The 19,186-nt window shown below is 38.4% G+C and overlaps 1 protein-coding gene across 6 annotated transcripts in view; it reads left to right on the top strand.

The window, feature by feature from the left end:
* Positions 1–19,186, top strand: part of KAT6B (lysine acetyltransferase 6B) — a 179,749-nt gene that overhangs the window by 125,765 nt on the left and 34,798 nt on the right. For 3 of the 6 annotated variants that reach the window (XM_036095279.2, XM_036095278.2, XM_036095277.2), the window contains exons 5-13: positions 791–906; positions 1,146–1,227; positions 3,654–3,786; positions 6,757–7,688; positions 8,727–8,848; positions 10,401–10,516; positions 12,274–12,415; positions 15,602–15,763; positions 19,063–19,156. In XM_036095279.2, the coding sequence (XP_035951172.1) occupies positions 791–906; positions 1,146–1,227; positions 3,654–3,786; positions 6,757–7,688; positions 8,727–8,848; positions 10,401–10,516; positions 12,274–12,415; positions 15,602–15,763; positions 19,063–19,156 (1,899 nt within the window). The remainder of the gene's footprint in view (positions 1–790; positions 907–1,145; positions 1,228–3,653; positions 3,787–6,756; positions 7,689–8,726; positions 8,849–10,400; positions 10,517–12,273; positions 12,416–15,601; positions 15,764–19,062; positions 19,157–19,186) is intronic. The other 3 variants (XM_036095280.2, XM_036095281.2, XM_078077553.1) reach the window with 3 other exon arrangements.

The following is a 19,186-nucleotide window of genomic DNA, read 5'->3' as shown; positions in this document are numbered from 1 at the left end:
TGTGTAGTCTGGGTGGCTTCCTTGAGTGGTGTTGCCCCTTGGGGTCTCCACTTTTCCTCTGTGATGTGAGCGAAGCTAGATGAAAAGTGTGCCCGAAACAGTGTGAAAAAGCTGGACACTCAGGAAAATGGGGGAAGCCTGCAGGGGTGTTGCTTCTTGGCATATTCCATTTGACCTGGATCTTCCAACTTCTTAACTCTCAAATTCATAATTTCTGCTTCTACTTCCAAAATTTAAATGCAGGACCCAGAGGCAAGATGGCAACAGTATCTTCTTTGTATGTCCCAGCAATGGGATATTCTCTGTATAATATTTTTTTTTGCATTTGTAATTGTATTTTTAAGCAGCCCGTTTTTTTTATTTAGCTGTCATTTTAAGTTCTGTGATTTTGAACTTCATACTTTCCTCCTAGTCCAGCAAACCGGCAAACTTTGTGTAAATGGTGGTTGATGAGGAGGGCCAGGGCAGGAAGGAGATGAACCGAAGGCACAGGAATGAGAACGTGATTGGAGCATACGTTGTCTTCAAGTTCTCCGAGACTTGTGATGGGAACTGGTATAAATTTCCCAAATTTCTCTTAGGGAAACATTTGTATAGTCACTCAGTTACGTACAGGGGGGATAAAAAGGGCAGAAAGGGAAGCGTAATTCAGATTCTCTGATGTTGTTGTATTTTCCAGTTCTTTAGGTCTTTAACTGACATTATCACTCTCTGTTAAATATGAAGGAATGAGAGTTGAAAAAATCTAAAGCCGCATTCCCATAAAGCAATTTGCTTTTTATTCTTCTAGGACACCCATCCTGTTTGAAATTTTGTCCTGAATTAACAACAAACGTAAAGGCCTTAAGGTGGCAGTGCATCGAATGCAAGACATGCAGTGCATGTAGAATCCAAGGCAAAAATGCAGTAAGTATGGCTCTCAGTAGTCTATCTGCAACTAAATTGTGAGTTTTCGGTGTTAAGGTTTTTCATTTTTGTAGACTGTTGCTATTTTGTTTTAAAGATTTAAACACAATGTGATGTCAGATTTCAGCAGGGATCGTACTACCCCTTCATTATTTTTGATTATTGTTCGTTGGATAAGAATTTGTGGCCTTTTACAGCTGATTTCAGTCTCAATTACTCTCTAATATGTTATCTTACAGGATAATATGCTTTTTTGTGACTCCTGTGATAGAGGATTCCATATGGAGTGCTGTGACCCCCCACTTTCCAGAATGCCAAAAGGTGAACTTTTAAACCATAGTAAAAATGTGTTTTATTATGTACTCATTAGCCTTGTCCAGCCCAGAGGTATACAGGTTCCGTAAGCATTTATTCATCCCTCCCACCCTCCTTGTTCCTGTGGGTTTGGCACAGGTTGTGGACAGAGGAGTATAAAAGCATTTAGTTTGCGGGCAATGTATATAATAAAGACTCTAATTCAGACACAGGGATAAAGAAGAGCATTCCTCTCCCAAAACCATTCCCTTATTAGAATAAATTTAGATTAGGTATGTCAGAAGTTTAGAACATTCTCCATATTATTCAGTACTGTGTTCAGAGGTGAGAAATTACCTATTTTCCATAATGGTTGTAATGATGTCTCCAAAGTCCTACGACAGAAGCCATCCCACGTTTCTTGGCCATTAGTCGATAATGTAAACATGGGCATCTGAACTCTTTTATCTGGATATATCCATATGGCATATGGATTTTTGTCTCTATTTGTTGTGTAAGTAAGTCTAGCTCAGCCTCCTTCTCCTCATTTTATAATATATTAAGCATTAGAAATTATTACCTCTTTATAAAATTTATTCATTTTTTTATTGTGAAAGATTTAGTAAATACAGATTGACAAGAAGGAATAAGAAAATCAGAAATTCCTTCCCAGCTCCCTACACACTTTTTTAAAAAAAAGAAATGGAACATTCTATACATGTTTTTGTAATCTTACGTCTTTTCCATCTTTATAAGATTCTAACGTCCCCACATCACAAATGTTCTCCTAAACACAGTTTTTAATGAGTGCATAGAACTCTATAGTATAGAGCAGGCGTTACACACCCGGTGACTGGGGGCCGCAGTTAGGCTTTGTTGGGAACAACATACATCCATTTTAGGACTCCTTTAAATGCATTGCAGGCGAGCTGGCACAGTATTTTTAAAATTTTGAATTTGCGTCTTTTAGGTGGAGTATGCATGTTCCAACTTGCCCCAATCTCACTCCTCCCTCTTGTCTTGAATTCCAGCTTGCTTCAGTCACATGCATTATCCCTGGGTGGCTCCTGAGCATATTTGATTGTGCAACCCCATGTATAAACAAACCATAACTTACTTAACCAATCCCCTATGGTGGACATTACAAATGTTTCAATTTTTTCCATCCACAATTATTTCCTTAAGATAAATTCCTAGGGGAGGAATTGCTGGATCAAAGGCTATGTACATGAAATGTTGTATCAGTTTTCAGACCGACCACCAGTGTGTGAGAATACCTGTTTTCCTGTATTATGACCAACACTCACCATTACTATATGTCATTAAGTCCAAGACACAGTTTAAAAAAAAAAAAATCGGATGCTTTTTGTAGGCAATAGTGTCTCAGACTCAATGAAATACAGTGCTATTATTTAAAATTTTTACCAATTTGATAATAGAAAAAAGATGTCTGGTAATTTTTTTCTTTAAGCAGTGAGATTGAAAGCATTTTGTGTTTGATTATTGGCTGTTTGTATATCATCTTTGTAAAATGCTTGTTTTTACGCATTAATCATTTTTCTCTTGGTGTTTTCACCTTTTTCTTACTGATTTGTAGAAGCTCTTTATATTTTTATGTAGTCCAATCCATGAATCTTTGTCTTTATGGCTTCAGTCTTAAATGTCAGTCGTGCTAAAATTAAATATCCACGTATTTTTCCTGATACTTGTAACATTTAATTTTGTCATAATATTCATCTGCCTAGAATTTATTTTTATAAAGGATAGGAAGTAATTCTTTTCCTTCCTATAGATGGCTGTTTGTTCTATCACCACTTCACTGAGTCATTGCATCCTTTCCCCACTGACTTGAAATATGACCTTTTGATATGCTAAACTTTTTTATAGGCTTCAGTTGTTTGGGTCTAAAAATTCTTGTCCAGTGACCTATTTCCCTATGCCAGATGTATAGTTTTAATTATTGCAGTTCCAGAGTACTTAAAAATTGTTTTAATTCAAAAATTATCTTTTATACTGATACTTTCTTTTTTTTTTTAGTGTGGAAGAGTTCCAGAAAGAAATAAAAACAAATATTTTTTTTTTCCCCAGAAATTCCAAAAACCGATTGACTTGAAAATGTGTCCCTCTAATTGAAAGATACATAATATCTGACAGGATCGGATTTCCCTGTGTGTTTGTGTGGTGGAGGGAGGTTTGGTGACATGTTGCGAAAAGCCTCATAGAAGGGTTCAGAGATAGGGGCAGCCCTCTGCTCTCACCACCTTGACCCCGGGGGGAAATTGACCTTTAATGATGACTTCCTGAGGAGGATGACACAAGGGAATGACCTACCTTCTGGAATAAAGTTCTGCATATGGCACCCTTGGGCAGCTTATTTCGGCTGCAGTTTATATTTAATATCTTCTCCTAAAATGAAACATTAAAATATTTTTCTCATATATATATTAATTCAGGGATGTGGATTTGCCAAGTCTGCAGACCAAAGAAAAAGGGAAGAAAACTACTTCATGAGAAAGCTGCACAAATAAAACGACGATATGCAAAACCCATTGGACGACCGAAAAATAAATTAAAGCAACGATTGTTGTAGGTTGAGATCTTATCAAAAGAAATCTTTTATGTTGTGCTTTAAAATATAGGCGATTGTAACCCCCTTAGATTCCATTAACTTTTTAGCATCATTTTACAAACTCAAGGGATGAGGAATAGTTCTCCTTTTGCATAAGCTGTGGAATTTTTTGAAAATAACATTTTTAATTACAATTGGCATTTGGGGAGCTTCTGTTGGCAGTATCTGTGATGTAGCAGGATGGAAGCAGAATGTAAGAATTGGAAACAATCATTCTGCCTACTTTATTACTGGCTGAGCATTAGAAAAGCTTAATTATATAAATATTTTTATGGGAATTTTAAAACAAGAGAGGGATTTATTCACATCTATGAGTGAATCTCTTTTGTCACTCCGGGTAGCATTTTAGGAAAAAAACCTTCTCTTTTCTGGTGCTAATTTAGTATTACAGCATTTAAGATCCCTTATATGAAATAGGAGCCTCTGAGAAACCTGTAAATGACTGTCCTCATGTTTGCACACAAAGAGTTAGAACTGTTTGGTATGTGCACATGTGTGCAGACATACATATGAAATAGCATGTTCACAGTGGCCTGCACATCTACTATGATAACTTCATTTCTACTAGCCTATGGCCATATAGTTGCCATTAAAGCCCAGTAGAACATTTAGCCGGAGTTACTTAGATAAGTAGAGGAAAGATAAGGGGAGAAAGGATGTGGTTTTTTTTTTTAAACCTTTAGAATATAGAATTGACTATCAACGTTAAATAGGGAGTTGCATATCTAAAGGAGTTCTATCACTAAGACCATGGCCCGCCTCTTTAAGCTTAGTAAAAGGGAATAGATGCTCTCTGCATACATTGTGAACAAACACCAGATATCTTACTTACTTGCTACTCTTTCCCCTAATTTAACTGAAGCAATTCACTACCTTACCTGCTCTCAGAAAAACCATCAACTCCTGCACCTCTGTTTCCCAACGGAGAAATAGAAAATGCATGTTCCTTTATGGTTTTTTTTTTTTTATGAAAGCCCTTTAACTGGTGGACATTTTTTAAATGGACTTTTTGTTAATTTCTCGGGGCAAACATGAAACATTTATGAATAAAATCTTTCATATTAGCATCATTTGAAGTAGAAATTATATGTTTTTGCATTCATCCTGTGTAAGCATTGTTCTCAAAATGGGACTGTATCCTCAGGGCCCAATTAAAAATACCAAATTAGGATATAAACTTTCTAAACAAAGGACACAGCTGAAAATTGCATCTGGCACCAGTCCTAACTTTTTGTTTGTCCAAAATTGTCCTTTGAGCTTAGGAATTTTTAAGACAGTCTAGGGAGTTTTCCTTTTTACATGCTTTATAAGCATCTTATCCTTTCTGGGCAATCGATTCCAGATATAGTCCAAATGCAGCATTCTAACGGGAAACATTTTAGCTCAGATGATTGTTTATTGGTAACCCTCACTGTGACACTAGAGATCTCCAGTGTTAACCTGATTTGGCTGGATCATTGGTGTAGGGCAAAGCTCTTGGTGGTGGAGCTGCCTCAGATGAGCCCAGTAGCTCGCCCCGTTGCTGCACCAGAGTTCACTGCAGCTGACTGCTGAAATTGTTCGTTAATGTTCAAGATGACCACTAACATGTGCTCTTCTATTTGTAATTAAGATATTTTTATAATGGAGTATCATATCATTTTCAGGCTTCCATTTCTTCATTATGAGCCTTCAGCTAAATTGATAATTTTTAAAGTGCATTCTTGGGCCCCGGCACTGCCATAATTCACATGCAAATGTTTCTATTGTATAAAATTCTGCTGCAAAATGGGTAGCTTTCTAAGCCCTAGCCTGAGGTGAAGGCAGGCAGCTGCTGTTCCTCTAAGCAGCTGTGGTAGCGGAATGGCCACTGGTCTCTATTGACCACACAGCTGGATGGGCAGAACCAGCCTCAAATGAGCTGAAGTAGTGTATAAAGATTCTAATGCCAAGTATCTGATAAAGACCATGGTAAATGTGCTGCTTCTTCACCAGACTTTTCCATGTCATGTCTGACCCGCTGTAGCTTTTCTTTAATCATTTCTTCAGTTTTTGCTATTGTTGTCCTTTTTTCAGCAATATTTAATGCTGTAATTAATTGTCTCCTCGACTTAGAGAGTATTATTGGTTATCTTACCATCCTAAGCATAAACTGCCGAAAGGAAGAGGATATCTTTAATGTTTTCTTTAACAACAACAACAAAAAAGTACTAATTTATAGACCTACCCAAATTCTATTTATATAAATTTTCCAATTGAATTAAAATTGCTTCTCACTAGAGATTAGATGCACTTTTCACGTCTAGATAATACTTAATGACTTATGTCCTTTACTGCTTTTTTTTTTTTTTTAAGATTTTATTTATTCATTTGAGACAGAGAGAGAGAGAGAGCATGAGCAGGGGAGAGGCAGAGGGAGAGGGAGAAGCAGGCTCCCAGCTGAGCCAGGAGCCAGACGTGGGGCTCGATCCCAGGACCCTGGGATCATGACTTGAGCTGAAGGCAGACGCTTAACCATCTGAGCCACCCAGGCGCCCCAAGTCCTTTACTACTTTTTAAAAGACATAGGAAATCATAACGACTTGTGACCACATAGGGGGTACCATTTTTATTTAAGTATAATGAAAGCATTGCGTGTTCTTTGAGTTGCTTCAAAAATTGTCTTACTTCTATGACCCCTGGGTCCATGCGACTTCTTCCAGTCCCTCCTGGCTGGGCCCGGGGAGGATCATGACATGCACATGTGGTGGCCGCTCCCCTTTTGAACAGAGAAACACCTAGATGGAGGCACACACACACACACACACACACACACATAGTTCTGAGGGTTGCAGTTCGGCTGCTTAAGTTTAAGCACATTGAATGCATCTAGTTGCTATAGATTTGTTTTAGATACCTTTATAATTCTATTATTAAATGCTGATACTATTCTCTAAATTTTTGCCTAGGTCTGTAACCAGTGATGAAGGATCCATGAATGCATTCACAGGAAGGGGGTCACCTGGTAGGGGTCAAAAGACTAAAGTCTGTACCACACCTTCATCTGGTCATGCTGCATCTGGGAAGGACTCAAGCAGCAGATTGGCTGTTACAGACCCCACTCGGCCTGGTGCCACCACCAAAATCACCACCACCTCCACCTACATTTCTGCCTCTACACTTAAAGTTAACAAGAAAACCAAAGGGCTCATTGATGGCCTTACTAAGTTTTTTACACCATCACCTGATGGTCGCAGATCACGAGGTGAAATAATAGACTTTTCAAAGCACTATCGTCCAAGGAAAAAGGTCTCTCAGAAACAGTCATGCACTTCTCATGTGTTGGCTACAGGTACCACACAAAAGCTAAAACCTCCACCTTCTTCACTTCCACCCCCAACCCCCATCTCTGGTCAGAGCCCCAGTTCACAAAAGTCCAGCACCTCCACTTCTTCTACCTCTCCCCAGAGTTGTTCTAGCCAGTCCAGTGTGCCCTCCTTTAGCAGTCTGACTAAGAACAGCCAGCTGAAGGCACTCTTTGATGGACTCTCTCATATCTATACCACTCAGGGACAGTCTCGAAAAAAGGGACACCCAAGTTACGCACCACCCAAACGTATGCGTCGTAAAACTGAATTATCTTCCACGGCAAAATCTAAAGCCCATTTCTTTGGAAAAAGAGATATTAGAAGTAGGTTTATTGCTCACTCCTCCTCCTCTAGCTGGGGGATGGCTAGAGGACGTATTTTTAAAGCAATTGCTCACTTCAAGAGAACAACTTATCTTAAAAAGCACAGGATGCTAGGCAGATTAAAATATAAAGTGACCCCTCAGATGGGGACCCCCTCACCAGGGAAGGGGAGCTTGACAGACGGAAGGATTAAACCTGATCAGGATGATGGTAAGCAAAAGGTCAAAGCTCCAACCAAACCTGCGTCCCGTCCCTTTCTCCCCAACCCCGAAAAAAATAAATCAATCAATTCCTATTTGTCACATAGGTCTTAGCTATTTCTCTCGTTCTCACTTCACTTTCATACAGAAGCAGTGAAACTTTGACCTTTTTCTAATGCTGACTAAACCTCCAAAATGTTTTTTCCCAACTAATACTCTCCCACCTTTTATTATTTATTTCCATCCGTAGTGACACTAGGACCCCCAGATGCCTCCGTAGTGTTGCTTACGGCTTTGTAGTCCCGCATGAGTAGCCGCTGTCACGCTTCTGCCGCGTTCCCTGCCGTGCCGCCGCCTCGGCCACGGCGCTGCTTGCTTCTGTGCCTCAGTGCTTCCCGCTGCGGGGGGGGGGGGGGGGGGGCGCGGGGCGGGGGTGTGAGCTCCTCATTGCCGCTCCCTCTGCTCCATGGCTTTCTCATGACCGAGTCCATCCTGCTTCCTTCTCCACAAAGCCTGATCTGTGATTCTGTGAAGTGTGCTTTTGGGTGTGTGTGTGTCTGTGTGTGTATTCACTGTAGGGAGAAAACGGATTTCATGATTTCATTTAACAAATTGGCCCGTTGCATTGGCTACCCTTTATAAACCAAAACAACAACAACAAAAAAGAACCAAAAATGTGTCATTTCGACAAAGCGGTAGAATTTTTTTTTTTTAAATCTCAAAAGGGATAATGGGAATTCTATAACTAGACATTGATAGAACTTCAAATCTCGGCTGAAAAATATGATTTTTGCTTTGTATTGCTCTTTCCCTCGTTTGTTTGTTGAAACTATAAAAAGATGACAGTGGTAATTCAAATAAAAATTTGGGTACAGTAGGGAAAGGGTACTGCTGGATCTTTTGAGCAGTGCTTAGATATAAAAGCTTATAAAGCTTAAAAAAAATCCCTATTTGCCCACTATGCTAATTTGGTGCCATTTTGGTAATGTATGGTGGTTACTCATGATTCAAGTCAGTGAATGCACTTTCTGCTGGTTTTAAATGACAGATACTGAAATCAAAATAAGCATCAAACAAGAAAGTACAGATATAAATGTGATTGGAAACAAGGATACCGTTACTGAAGAGGATTTGGATGTTTTTAAGCAGGCCCAGGAACTTTCTTGGGAGGTAAGGCCAGGATACCGCATTATAGTAACAAGGATAATACGTGATTTTTGTATTTGTGACTATTATGAAATTACTGCTTTGATTTTACAGCGAATCCCCCCTCAGAATCCTTTGTGGTCCTTTAACTGTTATCATGATTGTTGTTGTTGACTCTAGCTTCAAAAGCAGAGTGACTTTATAGAGTTGTCTCCACTGTCAAAAGTTGATAAGGGCTCAGCTGGTCTCAGAAAATTGACCAGAGTAACAGTAGTTGAAGCAGATTTGGAAAAATGCTTCTAGATATGAAGGACCAGATTTCTGATTATTTTTGTGGAAATGTAGAAAATAGCAGTTTTAAATGGTTAAAAAGAACATCGCTTTTAAATTTACCAATGGTTCTTCCAACACAGATGGCCAGCCATATGAAAAATGTCTCGTAATTTTAACACTTTGGCATTGATTAAGACAATATTGTGTTGCGTGATCAGTTATAATCACTTTTATTTTCATTGTCCAGTAATTTGTTTAAATGATTCCACTTAAAATAGTAACTCCAAGTAGTTGATTGTCACCAAAACAGGTAATAGGTAAGGCTTTTGGACTTTTCGAGGTCAGATTTATTATGGAGCATGAATTTGTTACATCAGTAGACCACATTCAGTTTCTATGGCAAACTTCACAGACAGACCTCACTTTCTTTTTGGTGTGGGGAGGGGGCTACCTGTAGGCTCTCAAACTTTATTTTTAGGAGCAGCCACTTGGGCTAAATACTTCTGACAGTTTCTAATTTAAGGGGCTATTGGATATTTCCATTCCTCATCTGCCCCATTGCCCCAAACAATACCCTTTGTAATGTTTTCCTTTGGCTAAGATAAATGTCAGAAATTCCCCCAGTTTCTTTGATCTGAAGTCCTTAAATACTATCAAATTTTCAGCCTACTTCTGCTGTTCATAGATAGACCTGATGAACAATAGGCCATTATCTGAAAGATGCTGTTAAATTTTAAGTCCTTTCTTTCCAGTACGGTAACACCAGCATTTCACTCATGAACATTTCTTGTCTGTATCAGGCAGGCACAGTTCTTAACCTCATGTAGCTTACTGCTTGGGAGTAAGGGAAGTAAGAGGAGATGGATATTAAACTGCAGACTTTCACAATTGATGATATAATTACAGTTGGGATCACTTTTAACTTCATGGAGGAACAGGGGACTATAAGAGTGTCTAACAGCCGGATCGTCTTCTAATTTACGCAGTTTTAATGCATTGCACCAGGTCATTAAATTCATCCAGTTCAATAGACATTCGTATGTATTTACCTTGTACTCATTTCCTGTCTTGGTAATACCGTTTCTTAGGGTATTAGTTTGTTTATTATGAATCTTATACAAAGTTGATGATTATTTTACAAGGTCCTCTAATGTGTTTTCAACAACATGAAAATTCCCCATGAAGATTAGTGTCTGTTCTTGGTAGGTTTTCATATCCACTGGTGAAAGAACCAAAAGGTAAGGGAAGAAATCCTCTTCTAATACACATATTTTTATTTCCTTTCTTTTCTTTTCTCTGACAGAAAATAGAGTGTGAAAGTGGAGTGGAAGACTGTGGCCGGTACCCTTCTGTAATAGAATTCGGGAAATACGAAATCCAAACCTGGTACTCCTCGCCTTACCCACAGGAATATGCAAGGTAATGGAACAGCCCAGAAGGTATATAACTTGAATGTCATATTTGTGAGGAAGGGGAATTCTCAGTTCTGAAGCAGGAATTAGGTGATTTTCAGGACATAGATTTTGATAGTTGAGTCTAAGCGCTTCCAAAACTATTACTTTTGCCAGCGTCTTTTTATAGTAGTTGTCACTGTTTTATGTAAACTCCTTCCACTCCTTAGTTACACGGGCGTTGTAAATTTTGCCTTTGAGCTTAAGACCATGCTTTCTCCTCTGGATAATTGGACAAATGTTGTTTGTGGATGAAACCATATAAGGAGAAAAAACACTGGCCACTGTAAAGTAGTTGGTGGTTTCTTCTCATTGCCCTGTTTATTTTCCTAATTAGGCCTGTTCATTTATCTCTGATATCTGACATTTTGTTTTCAAGGTTTTTACAGAAATGTAGCAGAAGAAGGAAAAATGAAAGAAAGTAGGTGGGGGTGGGTGGCCTTAAGAGACCCTTCCGCAAATCTTTACTTTTAGAGCACTTTTAGAGCCATTTGTGACTAACTTGTTAAAAATGAAGAGAAAATAATGATCCTAGAGTTTTCTTTTGTCTTGAACTAAGATTAGCTGTGAAATTGTCTTGAACTAATATGTCTAAAAATGGGTATCTTGTGAACAGATTTCTTCCTTCAGGTATATCAGGATATACTTTATTAGTATCTTCTCAAATGTTTTAGCCTGTGAAGTTTCTGACAATCACAAACTTGCTTTTCTTCTAGAGTAGATAATTGTCCTTTTCTCCATCACGTTGGTGTCTGGCCCATCATCTACTGGAGAAAATGGGGAGGGTGTTTTAGAAGTTAAGTGGCAGAGTAAGAGTCAGGAGTCTTGGTTTCTCTTTCTAGCTTATATCACTTGGCTGTGTGTTCTTGAACAACTTTTTAAAAACACCTGTGAGCTTCAATTGGTATGGGTAATCATAAGTCATGTGTTCTGAGAGCTGTAGCTAACTTTCCCCAAAGCCATTCTACCCATTCTTATACCCCAAAGACCTAGAAAGTGCTTCTAAACATTTTCTTACAAGACTAACAATGTGTATAAGTGTGATCGGGCACACATTAAAAATGTTACAATTTTAAAGGTGGAGAAAAAGTCATCATGGGAGAGAAATCTGTTTGTATAATGTTATTTAGAGTCGGTGGAATTGGTAAAACAAGATCTTTTTATTTTACATTTATTGCTTTAGATACATATGTTTATGATAAGACTTTAAAGTTACCTCATCCATCAATAGAAATGTTAACTAAATTCTAGGACTTCTCTGCCTTATATAAGTACACAGATCATTTTTAAAAATAATGAATTCACTTCCCTCTGAGTAAAAGATGATTACAGTTATACCACTGACCATATATACTATTGACACTATGACATTAAATCTGAAATTTGAAAAATACTCATGTTCACCTGACAGCAGGTCATCCTTATTGATTTTTCAAGTAGTGGTTCCAGGTCTGAAAACCTTTTGGTCTATACAACATTTCTAAGGAAACAAATGATTTGTTCACAAAATGATGGCAGTAAATATTATTATATTGAAAAATAACGTGAGCTTTGTACATCCTCTTTACTACTGGTTTTCTATTTTCTTTTTCTTTTCTTGAAACTACTTCTTCCAAATACTATTGCAGCCTTATTATGACTTGGAGAAAATTGAACAATATTTAATATTTTTTCCTGAACAGTATAATCAATCTGATAGATTCTTTGATTTTAAAATTTTAACAGATTACCAAAGCTTTACCTGTGTGAATTCTGTCTTAAATATATGAAAAGTAAAAATATTTTGTTAAGACACTCAAAGAAATGTGGATGGTTTCATCCTCCAGCAAATGAAATTTACCGAAGGAAAGACCTTTCAGTATTTGAGGTAAGCATGTGTAAATAAAAAATTCAGCTTTTGAGACCTAGTTCTTTCAATTGTTGGTTATGTTCTGATTCGTTTCTAGAAGGTGCACAGTATATTTGATTTTGGGATTCGAATTTAGACTGCTCTTTTAAAGTATCTCCGTGTTTTGGAATGTTTAACCATATTGAACAGCCATTTAGATTGATGATGAATTCCTACTTCATCACATTAACTTTTTTGTCTTCCCCCAAATCCCTGTCTGCACCAGATATATTCACCAGTGAATTTATGATCTTCTCAGCTCTTTGTAAATTCTGCTTTCTTTGGCAGGAGAAATTAGCTTTGTTCAGCAGCTCCAGCCAATGTCTGGCAGGTGCTCACTCTTCCGGGGAATTGAGCAGCTGTACATATCTCCTCAATACACAACCACCTGTGTTTCCATCCATTTCTTGGCAGGGTGGATAATCCTTTTGGTGAGACCCTAGCAGATGTTGGGACTGCCCCCCTCATCTGGGTAGATGGCCACCCCTGGAGAACTCTGCTGTTCGCAGGAACCCCTTGTGGCCATGTGTCTGTCATTGTGGGTTCTTAAAGACATTTTGTGTTTTCAGAACTGATTTAGTAGCAGAAGGTCTTTGCCTGTATATCGTTTCATTGTTTCGTCATGTTCTATTGTCAGTTTCAAGGATCCAGTTTAGCTGTGTCACTTGTACCTTGAGGATACCAAGCCTTTCTTTGGTGTTCTTGCCTGTTCTCAGGGATTCTTCATTCTCTCCTTTATTCTTGTTCCTCCATTTGAGCACTTCCATTGCTCTGCCTAATTCCCTTCTCTGTTACCTATGTCGGTTTTCATGCATGGGTGCTCAGAACAAGCCCTCTTACACAGCAGACATGATGTCTTTTTTTTCTCTGAAATACAGTTTTACTTTAGGTTTCTCTATTTTTGAGTTGTTCAGACTGAAATTTATTATTCTGCCCCACATTTCACTTTAGTTCTGGTGGGTAATGTCTCGCATTATATTTAATATAGGGGAGGGTCATACAGAGGTTTCTCTCATTGACTAAGCTACCTCTCGCAGACAAGCCAGGGCCTGCTACATTTTCCGACGGCCAGTCAGAGAACACAGTAATTCCAGCTGCATCTTAGGCGTTTTTTAAAGACCTTCTTTGTGGTTGTATCAGGCTCTTTTGGTAAGCTTGAAGGAAGAAGGGTATTGTTGCTGGGACGATTTAATGATATATTAGTACTTACGAAAGGATAGGTGCAGGGTTTCTCAACCTGGGCACTATGCACTTCTCAGGCTAGATAGTTCTTTGGTGTAGGGGGCATCCTGTGCATTGCAGGGTGTTCGGTGGCATCCGTGGCCTCTACCCACTAAATGCTAGTAGTACCACATTGCTTCCAGCTGTAACAAGCAACATTTTCTCCAGACATAGTGTCACTTAGGAGGCAAAAATACTCCCATTGAGGCCCCCTGGGCTAGAGGGAATGCTGAATGCAAGTCATTTAGTTCATCTTGGGTCGTTACTCAGTCAGCCCCAACCAGGTAAGACAACAGAGCTATTCTCATTTGAGGCTTAGAACTAATGTCACAAGTTCAACTTTCCTGTTGGATCCTTCCTTCATGCCTTGGATACTTTCTTAAAACCGAAATGAAATGAAAATCACTGTCTCTTTGTTTCCCAAAGGACAAAACACGTTGTTGCCTTTAAGTAACGGTGAAGAAAATCAGCATGAACCTGCGTGTGGGCTTTAAGCTCTCACAAATCCTGGGAGAGTCTTCTCAGGGATAAGAGAGTCAGTCTTGGTAGTCTGATAGCAATGGTCTGCAGGTGCTTTTGAACCATCACCAAGATCAGAGGGGAAAAATGAAAGACAAATTAGTAAAATTTATGCATAAAAATATTTGAAGGAATTGGATTATCTGTGCCAAGGTCCCTATTCTAGAATCCAAGTTAATACTTAGAGAACAACATATAAGAAACTTTTCTCTTAGCAGTTTCCTAAGTAACTTTTACAATAAATGAAGAGTAAGCATAAATTAATACTTTCCTGTCTTTATCCCTCTTGAAAGCATGCATATTAGACCTTACACAGCTGATAAGAATTTGCTTCAGCATCATCGTCTGTTTTTCTGGCTCATCAACACCTACATCTCTGTCTTTCCTTTTTGTAATGTCCTACCATTTCCGAAAGGACCATACTCTCAAATACATAAAAACTTCCTTTAATTAAAGAGAGAATTGTATCCTCTGTGTCCGTTACCCATATTTGATTATGTTGCTATGCGTGGGACCTAGGTTTCATCCAAGGGAAATAGTTATATGAAGTCTAAAAATAATTTGCACAATATGAGAACCTGTATGGTCCACAGGAGACTGGAGAACGGTCAAGTTCGTTGTTACAGAGCTCTGGTTAGCAAATACCCATTTCCCCTAAGAATAGTGCTAGGGAAATTCTTGAATCTGCTGTGCTTTTGGTTTTCAACAAGTAACTACATTTGATCAAAGAAATTGGCATCTGTGCCTAGCCTCCTGTCTATAACCATCAGTATCACAGCTTGATTCTTTTATTTTGAAGAGAAGTAGACTGTAATCATGGTACTTATTGTAGGTTGAAATTCATCTCACTTTCTCTGTAAGTATTCCCAACATAGAAATTTTATCTCTTCCAATTACATTTAAAATGATGGCTTGGGATAAAACCAAAATGGAATCCTCTTTTGCTCATCTACACTTCCAAGGAATCAGAATAATACTGTTCATTTATTTTATTTTTACATGAAGTCCTTTTGAAAACAACATAAAGTTTGACTTACTTGAGCGGTATTTTGATGTGTTTATGTTTCTTTAATTCAGATTTACTTGGTTCAAACAGAGAGGACATGCCTGATCGTTTTTTACTTGTAGTAAATTGCAAATAAGAATGATGACTCTTTCATTAGTGGTTTCGGCTTTCTTCAGGTAGCCTAAAGAGAGATTTAAGCTAACTTAAATTTACCCTAATTTAAGAGAAAAAGTGGAATTCTTACTTGCCAAGTGACAGCTGTTTTCTGGTTGACTTTATACTTGTTTAATGGAGTAGTTTAATCTCTCAGTTTGGGATTTGGAAATAAAATTATATGCTTTCCAAAATACCATATAAAAATAATTTTATATTGAGCGGTATTTTTATGTTAAATAATGTTGTCTGTTTCTCTTTGCTAGGTTGATGGGAATATGAGCAAAATTTATTGCCAAAACCTTTGCTTGTTAGCCAAGCTCTTCCTGGACCACAAAACGTTGTATTATGATGTCGAGCCATTCCTTTTTTATGTCCTTACAAAAAATGATGAAAAGGGCTGTCATCTGGTTGGATACTTCTCTAAGGTAAAACAAGAGCCAGTATGACCTTCATTTTCTTATTCAAAATGTTTTTGGTAGAGCCCAATTCTTTGAACAGGGTTTTTTGGGGTTTTTTTTTATGACTGTAATTTGAGTAAGTGATACATACTTCTGAAAAGCTCAGGTTCTTGTTCAGAGCTTATTTAAAAAACAGAACAAAACAAAACAATAAACATCGTGCCTAGAAAGTGTGTAAACGACCTCAGCAGTGTTTGCTCTCTTGACTTTTAGCAGCCATGTAACATTATAATTGCTGCCTTGCAGACCACCTAGCATCTTTGATTTTTTTAAATGTTAAGCTTATTTCCCTTGCCCCCTCTCAGTGGTGTCAACATGAAGGTTTCAGCGTAGTGTAGCATTTAAGAGATGGTTCTCATTTCCCCTCCTTGTATTCCCTCTGTGGTCATCAGGAGCTCAGTGAGTTGGAACGTTGGCATTTGGACAGTCAAGGTGATATAATGACGAGGTTTACTCTTTTGTCTCTTAACTCTTTATGCTACTGTTTTAAGATCTAAAGTAGCCTCACCTTTAGAAAGCCTAAGTATCTCCAGCTGTTAACATAGGGAAGCCCTTGACATACTGAGTGGATATAGTTTGTCTTTTATCTCACATTCCTCTGTACAAAGGCTTCTGATAATAACTTACATGCAATAAGGAAAAACTGAGTTTGGAGATATTTACCAGGTAATAAGCTTAACTTTTCTTAGGCACCTAGGAGATAGTTCAATGTGCCAGGATGGTAATTACAAGAGTTCCATGCACACAGTCAATGATCTGAACCCTGTATTTTATTTATTTTATGATACAGTTTTGCGTATTAGGTGATAAGTGAATTTTAATGACTCTACTCTTGCATAATGTAAATGGAATGCCTTATGGAAGTGTCATTTTCATGGAATATCAAAAGACAGAGTATATATGAAGGTCCTTTGCAAACTGCAGTTTTTCTAAATTTTAGAATCAACCCAGAGGTCATAAACAAAAATATAAATAAGTGATAGCATTCATGAGAACTAGCCTCAATATTTTAATACACATATTTGGTAAGACTCCAAAACAAAAAAGATGAAAGTTAATTTGCACACAACAGGTTAAAAAAGATGACAGAGAAGTAACACAAAATAAAACAATAAATAGGAAATCTATTTATATAATGCATAAAACATCTTAACCTTTTGTATAGGTTTATAAAGATCTTTTTCTCCAATGAGTTAAAAGGAATAGTGGTCATGGGGTACCTGCCTGGCTGGCTCAGTCGGTAGACCATGCAACTCTGGGTCTCAGGGTTGTAAGTTTGAGCCCCATGTTGGGTAGAGATTACTTTAAAAAAAAAAAAAATAGTGGTCAGGATGGTCCTTCCTCTTAGAAAATGGCATTTCTTGGGGTGCGTGGGTGGCTCAGCCAGCCAGGGTCTTGAGTTCAACCCCACAGTGGGCTCCATGCTGGGCGTGGAGCCGACTTTAAAGAAAGAAAGAAAGAAAATGGTGTTTCTTTCAATGTGTCTATGTTTAAATGTAGATGCTTAATGGTGCCTGCTGTCCTTGTCTCAATGGGTGTACTACCGTTGATGGTGAATCTTACAGTTTTAGTCTCTGCCTCTCTTCTCCCAGGGGACCCAGCATTTTACCTGGAACAAGTAAAACTTTTATTTTACAGCATGGCAGCAACCACTATCATTTCTTACTGTACATGGAAAACTCATTCTTTGGCAGTGTAGCAAAACAAAAATTAATCTTAAAAAAATCATTTTAAAAGTCTAGATACATGCAAATTAAGCCATATTCTAAATGTGTCAATTGGAGTGTGAAGGACTATGGCCCTTTGGGGTTATGCTTAAACCAAATTCTAGAGCTAGAGAATGGCCAACATGACCTAGAAAAGTTCAGCGTTAAGTCATTATAGGCGTATGAGTTTCCAGGCAGGTAATAGAGGACTCCAAACAGGAGGGAAAGAGGGAACTGTTATTTTAACCATAGGTTGGAATTTAGCTGTTGTAACGTGTGTTACAGGGTGGGAGTGGGGTGCAGGGGAGGGTTGGGCTGGCTTACAAAATCGAAAGGAATAGTTTGGGGCAAAGAAAAGAATGGCATAAAGGATGAGTCCTTTCCACCCAGAGTACGTCTCTCTTTAGATAGAGTGACCCATTTGTCTAACTTTGCCAAGAAGACTAATTATTTGAACACTAGCCTCTGCAATCCAGTTTCTTAGGGAAACTGACACATTATTTCTTCCTCCTCATCTCTTAGAGACTCCAAGGACAGCTACAAATGTGCAAATGTTGGGAGCACATCTTTTTCACAAAGAAATCTCTAATTCTGCCCTGTAGGGTTTTTTCCACAATTTCCTGTGATCTTTCAAATAGGTTCATTAAAGATCTGGGTGTTCTGAAGTAATTCTTTCATGTGGTTAGTACCATTTGTGGTCAATCTTATTTGTGGTTTATATTTGGCCAGAGCATTCACAACCTCAAAAGCCTTTTCCACATCTTCTCTGTGCAGGCTTTGGCTGCTTCTGTGTACTCTGAATAAAATACTGCTGCTCTGATGCCACATCCCATGAAAATTGCAAATTTTTCCTTAACTATAAGAACTGTTTCCCGCTATATTCTTCCCAATCTTCCTTCTGGTTTCATAGTGTTGGTAATATTTTGGCCTCACTTTTGTGTGGAGGCATTGGGGTTTCTTATTGCCCCGGTCTTTTTGTTTTGATTTATTTTCCCAGTTTGAAATGCAGATTAATTATTTCTCTTGCTTTTTACTTTGACCTTTTATCCATAAGAGAAATAATATCTGCGCAGACCTACCTACCTGTACACTGTTTTCGTTTCCCTGGGGCATTTGGTGAAAGGCAAAAGACAGATTGCTGTCACAGAGTTGTAAGTTGTTCAGCGGGGTAGCCGGCTCAGTCCTACCTTACCCCTCTGGGTGACTCTCTGGATGTTTGGTGTTCTTCCCCCATCTCCCAAGTTGTTTGAGCAAGGAAATCATTTCTTGCGTACTGTCTGTGTTCTGTTTCATTTGGCTCATGTTTACTTGGATTCGTTATTCATATTTTATGCTACCAACTTTCAGGCATAAAGGCGTAATTGAGAGGCGTGCCTGGAGTTGATGGTTTGTAGTTAGCTGGTAGTTTGATTGATCAACACAATGGGGGTATTCTGCTTGATCCTGACCTAAAACATTGGCTCACCTTAGTGAACTATTGTACAAGGACGGTGGCAGGTGCAGGGAATTGCCCACTTCAGCAGAGCTCTGACATACTTGATCTGTTTTTCCTTCCCTCAGGAAAAGCTTTGCCAGCAGAAGTATAATGTCTCCTGCATAATGATCATGCCCCAGCACCAAAGGCAAGGATTTGGACGGTTTCTCATTGACTTCAGTAAGTGAAGTGCTTTACTTACTTTCATGA

Source organism: Halichoerus grypus, chromosome 7 (genome assembly GCF_964656455.1).
Source record: "Halichoerus grypus chromosome 7, mHalGry1.hap1.1, whole genome shotgun sequence".
NCBI classification, from domain to species: Eukaryota; Metazoa; Chordata; class Mammalia; order Carnivora; family Phocidae; genus Halichoerus; species Halichoerus grypus.
This window is presented reverse-complemented; position numbering and strand designations above follow the sequence as displayed.